Source organism: Corvus hawaiiensis, chromosome 1 (assembly GCF_020740725.1).
Source record: "Corvus hawaiiensis isolate bCorHaw1 chromosome 1, bCorHaw1.pri.cur, whole genome shotgun sequence".
NCBI classification, from domain to species: domain Eukaryota; kingdom Metazoa; phylum Chordata; class Aves; order Passeriformes; family Corvidae; genus Corvus; species Corvus hawaiiensis.
Window position 1 is genome coordinate 5,293,954 of NC_063213.1, and position 13,971 is coordinate 5,307,924.

Genomic DNA, 13,971 nt, shown 5'->3' on the forward strand with positions numbered 1-13,971 from the left:
ACGCACTGGACAAAACCAGGCTGAGCTGTGGGGGAATTTTTCACTGCAACTGCTGTAATATCTATTCTAAAAGAAAAGTAGCAGAGATATTTGGTAAAGGAGGAAAGCATTGAAAGCATTCTTCTTTTAGAAATTAATTCACTGCAAGGCGCACAATTTTTGATTAAGGTGTAAAAACTTATTGGTGAGAAGATTATTTCCTTGTATATGGTTGTCATTTCTCATCAAAGGCTTTCTGTTTGAACTATTAACAAAGGCTGGATTCAATTATATTATAAATCTAAGTTTAAAAAAAACCCTTCTTTTCTTTAATTTTTTTTTTCTTTTAAGAAACATTGTTAAGCTGTGTTAATTTTACTTTTTCACTTACAGACTCTCAGATCTGCTGGGAAGATCTACATGCTTTTTTTTATGCTGGTCATCTTTCTGGGTTCATTTTATCTGATCAACCTGATTCTGGCTGTTGTTGCCATGGCATATGAGGAGCAGAACCAAGCCACTATTGCTGAAACAGAGGAGAAGGAAAGAAAGTTTCGGGAAGCCATGGAGATGTTAAAGAAAGAGCAGGAGGTCAGTGAACTATGTGACATGATTAGCCTTAGGTGACTTGAACAAATGTTACTTTGAGATTAACGTCCCCTTTATTTTACATTTGTGTGATAACCAAAGTAAGAGTTGCTTGAAAGCAGTTTATTGTACTGGACAAAGTTATAGCAATTTTTTTTTTTTTTTCTGAAAAAGTAATTCTAGTTCTCCCTGTTAGGATTGGGGCCATTTGGAGTATACATATCCAGAGCTGTACTGGTTTAACCGTACCCCATATGCGAGCGGAGAAATTTATATTGTTTGGCATGTGAGATGTTTTAGTGGTGGGAAAACTACATCTGTATTTGAGCACCAACCAGCTGTTTTGGTAGCTCAGCCATAGCCCCAGCTGAACCTCCTTCCACCATCCCTTTAGCACACATCGGTTTCCTCACTGTCTTGCTCAACCTGCCATGAATACCCAATTGTTTGATAATGAAGATAAAGATGTAGGATGACCTCTTTGAAGCACATACAGTTTCATTCCTGGAAAAGTAAACAGGCAGACCTTGAGGTTAAGATCTGCAAATTATGCAAAGGGTATGGATTTAATGTTATGTCATAAATTTAAACAAACCAGGGAGGTCAAATGGTGGATGTAGCCTTATAGCCTTAATAACAGTATTTAATTTGCATGTGGTTTGTGTGGGGTAGAACGCTTTTATTAAACAGCAGAAGAGAACATTTTAGGTGCTGTGAACAAGAAGACAATAAGAAAATTAGTCTGAAATAACACGTAGCACTGTAGTTCAGAGAAATAAATCCTTGAAACACAATATAAACTAATATACATAATTTTCTTTTGGGTACATATGCCTTCAGGGCCTAATCCAAAGCCCATTTAAATCCTTGGAAAGAAAATAGAAAATGCAATTCACTCTTGACAAAGTGCTAGTAGTGGTTTATGAATCATTTAAGTCCTTTTAAAGATCCTCTTTGATAGTTTAAGTAATAGGTAAATGCAATTTAGTCCATATACAGGCACTCTGAACAGAGTAATTCTCTGCCATAACCTAAGGGAGCAAACTGAGCTCCAACTCATACCTATTTTTCAGAAATTTTCGTGTGTTTTTGACTCCAGCTGAGCTCTTCCTAATAACAGTCAACTTTGGTAGCCCCAACTATAATTAAAGATATTTAAGAATTTCATTTTGAAGGCTTTGATTTCGATTAAGCCCGTATGTACACAAAAAAAGGAACATTAAGCCCAGAAACTATAATGTGGCAAAAAAGAAAGTTTTCAGGGGAAAAGCTGAATTTTTCCCATTTCTCTATATGCTTTATAATAGAGCCTTTCTTTAGCCAACCATTTCTCATCTTCCCCATGCCCTGTTCAGTGCAAAGGGTGGGCAGTACATGACTCGAGAGCAGCTCTTTGCTTTCTCATCATTTGTTCTGTTGCCTTAGGCCAGCTCGAGCAGACTTCCCGGCTCAGGCAGTCAAAGCGTGCTTGGAAGAGGAAGTGACTAACATCCTCCGAGCTTTTTCAGTGCCCCTTGTCACTGCTCAGACTCTGTGTGCTTCAAAAATGCTCATTTGTGTTTGCAATACTCCTGGAGTATTATCCTAGTTTTATGGGAAGGAAATTCAGGAGTGGAGTGATTTGGGTCCATCATGTTCACTAATGAAGTCCGGTACTTCTGCAAATCCCAAAGTAGACATTTGGAAGAAGAGGCTCAGGAAAGGGAATTGGGTGGCTGCACCATGGAGCTTTCAGATGTCCTGCTCAGATATCTCACCCCAGTCAGAGCTACTCAGTTTTAATCTGGTTCTCCAAACCTTGATCAAGATACTGGTTTTGACTTCCTCACTGTACCATTAAGTTCTTGCCTCAAGAACTGTCTCTTGCATGATCCCCATGTCAGGGCTTGTGTGAACTAAACTTTCCTCCCTTCTTTCAGCCATCACATGTCCTTGCCAGGCATACTTGGTCCCACAAACATTTCCTGCCCCTGCAGTTGTTGCAGTGGGTTATGGCCTGCAGTGCTTGAGGACAAGGATGTGGTCCAGCCACAGGAACCCAGACAGAAAGGATAGATAGGCAGGACGTGAGGACATCCTCGAGCCCTGGATGGATGGAGCACTGAGTAAACTGGGAAGGTGTCCCTGCCCATGGCAAGGGGGTTGGATGAATTCTAAGGTCCTTTCCATCACAAGCTGTGCTATGACTCTGTGATCCTCCATGCCCTGAGGAACAATTCAGTCCAAATCCTTTTTCAATATCTGACAGAGGTATTGAGCACAGAAACAATGCAACCCAAGCAATAGGTAAGAAAATGCTAATAAACTAAAAATTAGCCTATTTTGCAGTATGAATACAGAATGCTTAGTAGCACAACCTACACTATTTTCTAGATCAACAAAATATGACAGCAATCAGAGAGGAAAACCAAAACTCTTCGGGCCAGCTTTTACACTGTGCAGTATAAAGGGAGCATAAATATAATTGATAGACCTGCTTGGGGACTATCAGTCAATTTATACAATTGGTCTAACACATTCCTAAATCTGAGCTTAACACCAAAAGACTTGCCGAATCTTTATGAAGAGAAAGCACTTCAGCAGAGCAATTAAATCAATCGACTCAAAAAAAAAAAAAAATCAAGCCAACAGCCTAGACCAGTGTCTGAGCCCTCCTCCTCTCTGCTTTAAGCAGCTTGCTTATAAAAGATATTTCCCACAGGAATTAAGTTTTGTTGTGCTCTCAGCCTGATAGAGCTACCACTACTCCTTGAAATACATGATTGATTCTTTACACAGCTGTTAAGTGCCTTCACTTTCCTTGGACTGATGCCTGTGGGAGGAAGGGAGTATTTTGCAGTGGAGAGATGATTGCCTGTTTGATTCTAGTGGCTTACAGACAATAGCACTGAGGATTCATCTGTTTCTCCTGTTCTGGGGAACCTGGAGAGGCTTTTTTTAACAATTCACTCTCTTCAGGTGTTTCAGCTGGGGGCTCTGCACTGGGCTGGTCCCCAGGCCACTGATGTGGTTCTCCAGCACCTCCAAACCTGACCCTTGTACTCAGAGCCCCCTCACTCCTCCTGCCTGTGCCAGGGACGGGGCCCCAGCTCTCGCAGCTCCTATCAGTCTTTCCTCCTGAATGCTCATTTGCTCCCAAGGCTGTGGCTTTGAGTGCTCAGGCTTTGAAATTGGGCTTCTGCAGGGCTCCCAGGAGCTGGTGTGTTATCAGCCTGCTCCTGCAGCGATCCCAGCAGATAGACAGCACAGCGTGGGAGCACATGGCACAGCAAAGGCCACCTTATCTCCAGTTAAGCCCATGGTTCTCCCTTTGCATCTCTGATCGCAGCTGCCTGTGCTGCTCCTCGGGATGAGTGTTTACAGAAACGTGCTGGCTGAGCTGCCTGCTGTTCCTAGCATCCCTCTGTGACAGGGGAGGGAAAATCCCAGCAGCCAGCTGGGCTGCCCTCCTGTCCAGCAGTCCCACTTCAAGGGGCTGAAGTCCAGGGAGACTTTAATCTGAGGCTCCCCAGCTTGAGATTTTTCTTTGTCTGGCACCAGAAGTGTTACTCCAGAGATGTGTGCATGCCGTGTGCACACAGGCTGTTCCTTCGTGATATGCCAAAGGGTCTTGTGTGGGAACTCCACATAAAAGCCATTCTTTTATGCAGCCATTCCTAAGTTTTATGATTATCTCCTGAAATGTTTAATATCTCTCCTATACAACCTTAAAATTTAAAATGAAAAATAATTTCTGAGCAGTAAGTACTAGTTTCCACTGCAATCCTGAAATAAGAATTTTCATACCTTCTACCATCTTCTGATTTAGGCACTAGCTGCTAAAGGAATTGATTCAATGTCACTCAGTTCATTGGAAATGTCACCTAAAAGTGGAAAAGAAAGAAGAAATAAGCGAAAGAAAAAGAAATCTTTGGGGGCAGATGAGTATGGGGAAGACCAAAGGAATCCCAAGTGTGACTACGATGATGGTCAAAGGAGGATGGTAAGCCATGGTCTGAAACATCACTTGTTCCACACTGTGCTTTCCTGGACAGGCCAGGTTCTGAACAAGGCAATTAAAGCTGAAACTTTTATAAGAATCAGGTATTCAATATTGTAACTAATATTAACACAGCAGACACTGCAGACTGTGTTAGAGCAGTGGAAGGAAATATATTACCACTTTATTTTAAAAATTAATTAAAAATGCCCATTAAACATTTTTATAAACCTGTTTTTTTCAAATTTTTTTGCCTTTTTTTTTTTTTTTTGCTTCAATATTACCCTCGGTCTGGTTTATTTTCTTTCATTCATCTGATTATATCTATCCTATCCCTACTAGAGATAAAAAAAATCTTAGAGGAAACCTACAAAGCTTAAAAATAAAAGAGAGGAGGAGAAAAGGAGGAAACTTGTCTCAGAGGGCTTTTTAAATATTATACAAAGACGCTATTAACATTTTTATATTCCTTTGCTGGTTGCCTCCAAGTCAAAACTTTGTGGCACTTGTTTCTACTTTCTATTGCAGGGAAGAAAAACAGAGTGACAGTGTTATTAAATAAGGTTTTATGTAAATGTTCCTGACATGCATGAATATGAATCTGCCCATGCTGTATGTATCAAGGGATCATAAATAGCTCCAGATAATTTGTCTTTGTTTAACTGAGGGCAAAGTTTAAATCACTTTTTGTTGTTGTTTTGAATAGCCATGTAATGGGCTAAGTCCTTTTCTATTTTGTTGTCAGTGAATTTAGGGATACTTGGCAGCCATAAAAAGCTCATAGAAAACATGTAAGTGATGTAAATAAATGTGACCAATTAATGACTCCCCAGCTCACAAAATTTACCCAGAGCTGGATTTTTGTAAATGACATGCATTTTTTAATCCAGTAGTTTCTGTTGTTGTCTCATTGGTCGAATAGGTCGTGTAACAAATTACACCTTTGCTAAAGCCAGAACTGCTCTTTAGCTTCATTCTGAATGGGTTTCAGGACACCACATGCCAGAAGGACCGTGGACTGGAGCTGTGCATTTCCAGTTTATTTCTCAGATTAGTATTCCTTGTTTTCACTTTTCGCCCCTGGATGTCATATGCATGAGAAGCATGGGGGACACATTTCAAAGCTCATAGTAAATCTTCTCTGCAAGGCTGTGTCTGGCATGGTTGGAGGGAATATGGCTGAATCATCATTCAGATGCTATCTGAGCAGCTGGAAGTGTCTTGCCATCAGAAATCAGTCTCAATGACTGTGCCATGGAAACCCAGGCATGGATTTTTGACCAGCTGAAATTTAGTAGCAATCCAAATGGGTTGTTTTTAGTTAGAGAGAGCCTGGGTTTTGTACTCCTCCATGTACCAGTGTCACTAAATAGCATCATTACATAACTCAGTAGTGTAAGCTACAGCACAAAATGAAATCAGGCTTCATTTGATTTGTCTGGTTTGTGGGTGCTGTGGCAATCTGACCTCTCTTCATAGATACTTGGCTCATGGGAAAGTTCTGAAGAAGCTGGAAATTCTGTGCAGGCATAAATTAAAAAATATATTCCGCCTAAATGTTCTTACTCCAGTAATTTCCTCTTTAGAGAGAAGAGAAAGGGATAGACTCGAATTCCTTACACATTTTCTGAAGATCCTTTTTACTCTGCCAGATTTTAGGTGTGTTTAGTCCTTGGCTACATCTTGCTGATGCTCTGGCAGAGTTGCAGTCTCACTAACTGACGTCAGAGTGGATCGTCAAGGCTGATATTTGAGTGAGGGAGACTGCTGTGTACTGAGGTTACCTAGCCCTTAAGCAGCCATGTGCACTGAGATAATCATTTTACAAACTAATAAGCCATATCCCTCTTCTTGCTCTTGGTTTGTTTTGGTTTTTTTTTCTTTTTCTTTTATCACCTTCTTCCGTCGTATTCTGCTTCTTCTTCTTCCCTCTTCTTCTCATTTTCCCTGCAGTTCATTTCCTGCCCTATTTCTTTATCTAGTCTTCTCCCACTGCACTGTTCCTTCCCTAGCTGTTATGAAGATGTATGATAATGCAGTAGATTGGAGATGGATCCCCTTCCCTGCTCCTGTCTTCCACTCCTTGTGCTGCCTTCCCAGCTCCTCTGGCACTGGTCCTATGGGGGGGAGTAGAAGCAAAGGAAGTATCACACTGTGAGCTGAATGCCACCTTGACCCTTCCTTTTTCAGTACATCTTTAACTGTCAAGTATTAGACAAATACCTGATGGCCAGGAATGACTGTTCAACCTCTTAACTTTGCGGAGTCTGAATACCTGTAATTAAGTCTCTCTTTCTCTGAAGCACTTGGTTTAAAATGGAACTTACTGCTCTCCCCCAGAACTTCCTTGCTCCTGCAGACATGTTGCAAAATGTTGTTTCTCTTTCCCCTTTTTCCTTTCTGGGGGTTTCCAGACTCTCCTTGGCATTAGTTATGGTCCCAGTGCAAACTTGGTGAAGCGCAGAACCAGCCACGGAAGCGTTTTCAGTTTCCGACTCCGTGGCAGAGACACTTGCTCCGAGACAGATTTTGCCGATGATGAGATCAGCATCGCTGGGGAAAATGAAAGCCACCGGGGCTCTCTCTTAATTCCAAGATCTGGGAGGCGTCCAAGCGTGCAAAGTCAAGTGAGCCATAGTTCTCACCCTACTACTCCCAACTACACCCAGACGGGCAAAAGGAACAGCTCAGTGGATTGCAATGGTGTGGTTTCCCTGATAGGAGGAGGCACCGGGGCACTCAACCCAGACCCTGCTTCTCCTGCAGGGTTACTGCTCCCCCCAGTTATTATGGAAAAGCCTGCGACAGGCGACCTGGTGAGTACTTTATAATTTTGTATGTGATTCGCGCTCTTGTTTCCTTCTAAATGTTGTTGGAGATTGCTGTAATTTATTTACACGATACGGAGCCTACAGTGAGAAACCCAGACCCACCACTCCAGGCAGGGTGGGAAGACAAGAAGTTGATTCACAGAGAAATGTGTATCTAGAGAGGTTCTTGCCTTCTGGTAAGACTTTCTCTTCAGAGCTGTCAGGAGGCAAACACCTAAATCTTGGGTTTGACATGGACTTTCTTTTCTTGAAGGGACACTTTTAATCTTGATTTCTTTTGACTTTTGTATACCTGACATTGTCTGGTGGATAGAAAATGACGGTTTTTAAATGATTCAGTGAAGTCTTGCCATCTTGCAACTTTGTTTTCTCTCTCTGGTTGCTCTCTGTTTGCATCTGACCTCTGGTCTTCTCTTGGGCTACTTGTAGAGGGTTGTTCCTTACAGTCCAAAGGTAGTTTCCAGAAGGTTTTAGTGCCCAGTTCAAATTACACTCAGGAAATGATGATCAACAGATTTCAGCCCTTTTGCAGATTGCCAGCATCTTTGTTGCAGAGCAACACCATGAGATGGTGTTTTTGGAAATAGCAGCTACTCAGGCAGAGCAATTTGGACAGGTTGCTAGTTTGAGATGGTGGGAATTTATCTCTTTTTTACATAGATAATCTACATTGAAGCTCATCACTCTCAACAGTCTTTAAAGTGATAGAGGTCACTGCTACAGTCAGTGTGGGCAGGATTTATTTCATTTTAGGGATCAAAAATGGATCAGAATAATCTCTCTCCTTGGAAGTGCTTCTTTCTGTTCACTTTGACCACAAGTCTTAAGTTAGGTGAGATAAAGCCCACTCAGAGTAACAAGGTGCCAAAACCAGGTTACATTGGTGGGAAAAAAACCCAAATGTGATTATAACATATATTAGGCAAGTTATCTCTGGAAGAGAAAGGTGAGAGAGATGGATCCCAGCCGTGGTGTCAGATTATCAGTAAATTGAGAAGCAGATTTTTTCTCTAGAGCCAAGCAGCTTCATTCCTTTCAGGGTTTGGACTGAATTTTTTTCCTCACCTATCTGGGCATCCCCTGTAGTTCTGCAAATAGACTTTCACACTACCGAGGAAAGAAGGGGCCGTGCTACATGTGGGAAACTGGTTGGTGTGAGAATTATCTGTTTTGTTGACAGTTTTGAGACTGTTGCTGCTTTTTCAGATGTTCACACCTTCCTTCATTTAGGAGTTTGGTAATCCTACTTTTACTCTCTGTGGACAAGGATGACCAGTCCTGGGACTATTCTCTGAACAACTGAGCAACAGAAACACTGTTTGTAGATAGGGAGGTTTTATTGGATTTAGCTTTGTAAAAAAAGAAAAGAAAAAAAAAAAAAAAAAGCTGTGTTTTAAAGGAACTAAGGAAGAATATCTGTGCATCTGTTTAAAATAAAATTCTGAACCAAGGTCAAAAGACCTCAGTAGATGAGTAGAGGATGTCCCCCTTTTCTCTGCAAGGAAAGCATCTCTGCAGTCTGCTGAGGCTGTCCCTGCTGTCAGAAAAAGCTTAGCAAAGCATGAGAGCACTCAACCTTTCACAGAAAATATTGGTATTTTACAGGATTGGGTCCTGAGGTGATGGGGAGGCTCTGAGCTCTGCTGGCATTTATTTTCATTTGTCGGCTTCCTGCCTTTTGAAAAAATGGATGTTGAAAATTGAATGGCCCGGGTGGGTGAGCTCACTTGGCAGTTCCCTGGTCATCTAGGAAATAACACCCAGGCACTATAGTAACAGATGCTCATCCAGTGATGCAATGTGAAGGATACTGTGTCTTCTGCAAAACAGGTTTGGTATCTAATCTATCCAGAAAATGTGAGCTGGAGTTAAAAGCTAATTGGCAAGGGGCCCATGGCTGTACAGATGTAGTCACTACAGGAGTTGTAAGCGCTGTGCACAAACGTGCAGCCTCAGCTGTGGCTCAGGCAGAAGGAAATAGCAAATCTGACCCCTCAGCATGCTTGGAGATACATCAGCGTGTTTCTGGGCTTTGCATTTGATGATTTTCACCTTTTTCATGTTAAAATTTGAAGTTGAATTTGTTCTTAGTTAGCAGCTTTGTCCTCTTTTTACAGTCTCTTGATATGTTTGGGGAAGGTAAAAGAAAGATGTTGCCGGGTGAAGTTGCAGTTACCTCATTAACCTCACCGACCCTGCTGCTGTTGTTTATTTTGGACAAGTGTGAGCCCATGGTGAAAAAGGACCCACTTGGGCTATCTGTTGTATCTCTCATGAGCAAGAAATGAAGGGGCCAGTCCATGAAAATGCATTGCTGTAACATGGGTTAAGCCCTGACTTGCAGCTTCCTGAGGTGTAACTGTGGCTTTGCTCATGCAAATGCAACACCTGGGTTGATGGAGCTGAAAAAAACACAATTTACAACATTAGGTTTTGAAGATGCACTTGTTTAGGTCACTTTGTGGTATCTGATGAGCCTAACACAGACCCATCTGATGGCTACTCAGCAGGGAGATCGCTGAATTCTGATTTGGGGAAAGCTTGGAGGAGCACTTCTGATTTAAAGGACAGAGCAAACATCGAACAAGATCTGACCATGTCTGGTTTTGCGTTTAGTCCTTCAGTCACAAATAGTGACTTAGCCCATAGCTGTCACAAATTATTTCAAAGTGGGCCCTTCTCAGGTTTCTCAGGGAAAGCACAAACAGTCACTCTCCGCTTTTGAGCATTTTAGCCTCACCAGCTTTAGCAAAATTCAGCCTGAACAGTTTAATCCAAGCAAAGTGGTTGGGACCACAACGAACAACTTCCATGCCTTTGTGTCATTGCAGCTGCTACCCCCTGTCCCAGCCAAGGGCCATCTGCCCATGGGAATGGCTGCAGGTGGCAGCTGAGCTGACATGAAAACATCTGTGCAGTTCAGCTGCCCTCTCCCAAGAGAGATGTGGCTGCAGCAGGTTATCCCACTATTCAGGCTGGTGACTCAGAGGAGTGACATCCTGACACTTGGCTGCAGAAAAGCATGTAAGAAAAAAAAGCCAGTTTCAAATTTTGTTCAGATGGCCTTGGCTGCTTGGCACGGATGGATGAGTGGGTTTCCATGAGAAACCGAGTCTGTTTGCACTATCCATCTCCTCTCCCTAATTCCTAAACACAGCTGAGGAAAAAGGGGGGACTTTAGGTTATCTCAGTGGATGGTGCTCAAGTCCATCAGTCTCATCAGCTGGGGCAATCTGGATGGTCATTGGGATTGCTTACCATAATCAGCATGGTCCATGCAGAGTGGCACCTGCCCATGAACTCTTCTGCATCAAAGCAGTCCTGAAAGTCCCCAGGGGCTTCAGTGCACAGCCTGAGCAAGAGGAGGATGTTGTACCTTCTGCACACTTTGCTACACCTATGGGTGTCCCCACGCCGCAAGAGAGTTCCCACAAGGAGCAGTGGCAGCATTGTGGGGAGCTGCCATCGGCAGCACAGAGGATTCACTGCAGTGAGGATTCAAGCCAGAGAGCCTGCAGAGGTCATAGGAAGAGCAAAGTAGTGCAATTGAAAGTGTGGTCTTCAAATACCCTTCACAAAGCAGGTCTGGGTGTGGCAGTCATCACCCAGAGGGGAAGAGCAAGAGGTGACCAAGTCTGAGGGGTGCAGGGAGCTTGTCCCAGGAAACCCATGACAAGTCCTAGTCACTGTTCTGGAAATCTCCACTGTGTCCTGAAGAGCACTCAGTCAGGGCTGTCCTATTCTGCTATCAGCTTTCTTCAAGTGGCGCAGCTGCTGATTTTATCAAACTCAGCCCGGTGTAAATACGACATAAGTGGGACCTGGTGACTATGCTAAAAGTCCTAATTGCTATTGTCTTGACCTGAAACTGAGAGATTTGAAAAATGATATGTTTTTTACACTCCTGCTGATAGCTGGGTGGGATATTGGCTTTTGCTTTATTTAGAGAAAATCTATACATTATGTAAGTAACTTCAGGGCACACTACAACCTAAAGGTTCTGCAGTATTTATTTGCAGCCTTGCATTGCTCTGTTGTGTTCTGGTGTTTCTTAGTTAAGAGGTTAGAATAACACCTCCCTTCACAAGGTATTGATATGCTTGAGCAGAATTGGATTTGGTTAATGAGCTGTTACCTGGAGCTCAATTTATCCATGGGTTCTGATGAGGCTGAGTGAGATCCCACCTGTGTCTGTCAAGAACTTCTAGAGGGTTAAGAAACACACAAAACACATCCCTTCTTGCCTCCTAAATCCAGCTGGAGCCGTAACCTTGCAGGGAAATCACAAGATTTTTAGTTTAACCTGACTTTGCAATTATTCCAGAGGTTGGAAGTGGAAGGGAAATGGATGCAGGACTGAAAGGGTGGTGGTTTCCAAGTGGGCCCTGGCTGTTAGCTGGTGATCTGCACTGCTTTGCTCTCCCTGGAGCACCTCCTCACCAAAGCTTTCCATAGTTCAGGAGCAGGGTGGGGCAGCCTGTGACACGGCTTTGGGATGGGCAACGAGGCTGGAGTAACCTGGGAACACCCTCTTGCACATACTACCTTTCCTGAATTTCCTCTTGTGTTTTCTCTTCTAGGAAACTTGAAATACTGAGCATTGCTAGTTTGGCAGGAGGGAAAGTACCTGGGCAGTGAGCCCTTGAGACAGGGAAAGATGTTTATCAAGGGACTGAAATAAAGATTTAGAAGTTTAGATGACTTTATTTTTTGTGATATTCTTTTAAAAAGAAAGAAGAAAAAGAAAAGACCTTGGGTTTTGTTTCAGCTAGGCATAAAAGGCTTTTGCTGACCACATTGGTTTGAGGTTTTCTTGTTGAGTCTAAAACCACCCTGAGGTAAAATTTCTCTCTTTCACTTCTTGCTTTGCCACAGGACTGGTGAAAAGGGAAAGTGTTAGCAGTTTCCATGTTCAGAAATAAAGGTCAACAGAGTAAGTCATCCAAAAATCCGCCAGTGAGTTATGTGGATGAAAGCCACCCAGCCCTCTGATGCTGTCACACAGAGTTGTCACCACAGCTCTGGTTCCTGCTCATTTCAAACTTTGCTTTTGTACATCCTAAGTGTAAATCACTCAGATTTGATACAAATATTTCAAACTGATTTAGTTTATGGCACATCTCTTCAAATAGTTAAGCACCCCCAAAATTAAATGGTTTCTTTTTAATGCTGTGCTCTATTATGTCCTCCAATTTCGTTAAATATTTGTGCTGGTGCCTTAATTTGGTCTGTTGCACATGGTGTGGCCTGCCCACCTCTTTCTCTGCTTGGAAAAAAAAAAGTGTACAAGGAAAACTAAACCTGTTCCCAGAAACGGTCTTTAAAAGTGCTGCTATGTGGAAGCCCATCTTCCCATAATAGTTTTGACATAGTTCAAAACTGTAGGCAGTAAGAAAAAAATAACTCTGTTATACATCCTCATTCACATGTAAATTACTGAACAGTGTATTTGTCTCTATAGAATTTAGCTAATCCAAAAGAGGAACGTTTCCAGTCAATCGGGGAGCAACACAAATAATCTTGTCCTGCTGCAGGTGCCTATGTTTAACTCCGTTGTGATTTCTCATCTGGATCCTACGGAGACTCCTTGCATAACTGTGGAGACTGCTGTTATTTTATGCTTAATTTCTAGAGGAATATAAGAACAAAGAGCAACTGTGCCTATATGTGTTCTCTCAGGGATGATTATAGCCTTTATGCTGCCTGCTCGTCCAGTTCCTGGAACTGCTCTCTGTCTCACAGTGCAAAACCTGTCAGTTCCTTGTGTGAATGTCAGCTATCTCTATTCTAAAATAAATAATAATAATATAAACCCAAACCCACACACATCTATTCTTTACACAGAGCATAAGCTCATCAACTTCCTTATGCAGCTTTAATAATTTTAAGCAATTCACCTGGAGGGGCTCTAGGGATGAACCTCTGCTGTGTGCCTGGTGCCAGGGGGCTGGCAGGGACCAGGGGCTTGGGGTTCCATCCTTCAGGGGGACACACACTGCTGGGTGAGTGGGTGGCTGTCACACAGGGTACCCTTTGCCAGCAGCAAATTGCACCCCATCCCCTCTCCAGAGATGAAGGAAGGAAGGAGCCATTTCATTCTGAAATACCCTTTGCAGGTGAAGGGTGGCTGCAAAGTAATCCCCTTGACTGCAGAAGCACTCCTGAAGTCTTGGGGATCACTTCTGGTGACACACGTGGCAGGACTGAGGATGCAGGGGCTGGAACCAAAAGTAGTGGGACTTAAAAAGCTTGTTGGGTTGGGAATATCATGTCAAACCTAGGAAAAAAGTCCACTCCCTGCTGTTTCCTTAATGAAAGACGTGCCAAACCTGTTTCACTTGGACATTTCAGTACCCTGGTTTAGTTAAATAAAAGAAAATAGGAAGAATGAACCTCGGAATGTTTTTCCTTTGACTTTCTACCTCTTTGCACTTGTGAGTAAAAGGCGGCTTTCAGATAAAGGACTCTTGGGAACGAGGTTGTCTGATGACATGTTACTGGTACATCCTATGCTTTAGGTCGGGATGGGAAGACATTAGAGCTTAAAAAGAGTGAAATAATCCAGAGGGATTTGAAATCTGAGTTTTTCTTATG

At 42.7% G+C, this 13,971-nt stretch overlaps 1 protein-coding gene across 5 annotated transcripts in view; it reads left to right on the forward strand.

Moving 5' to 3' along the window:
• The window catches only part of LOC125333446 (sodium channel protein type 5 subunit alpha-like), a 216,089-nt gene that overhangs the window by 93,055 nt on the left and 109,063 nt on the right, over nt 1-13,971 (forward strand). For 4 of the 5 annotated variants that reach the window (XM_048319415.1, XM_048319370.1, XM_048319497.1 and 1 more), the window contains exons 10-12: nt 373-570; nt 4,376-4,549; nt 6,961-7,362. In XM_048319415.1, coding sequence (XP_048175372.1) covers nt 373-570; nt 4,376-4,549; nt 6,961-7,362 — 774 coding nt within the window. The remainder of the gene's footprint in view (nt 1-372; nt 571-4,375; nt 4,550-6,960; nt 7,363-13,971) is intronic. The other variant, XM_048319671.1, reaches the window with a different exon arrangement.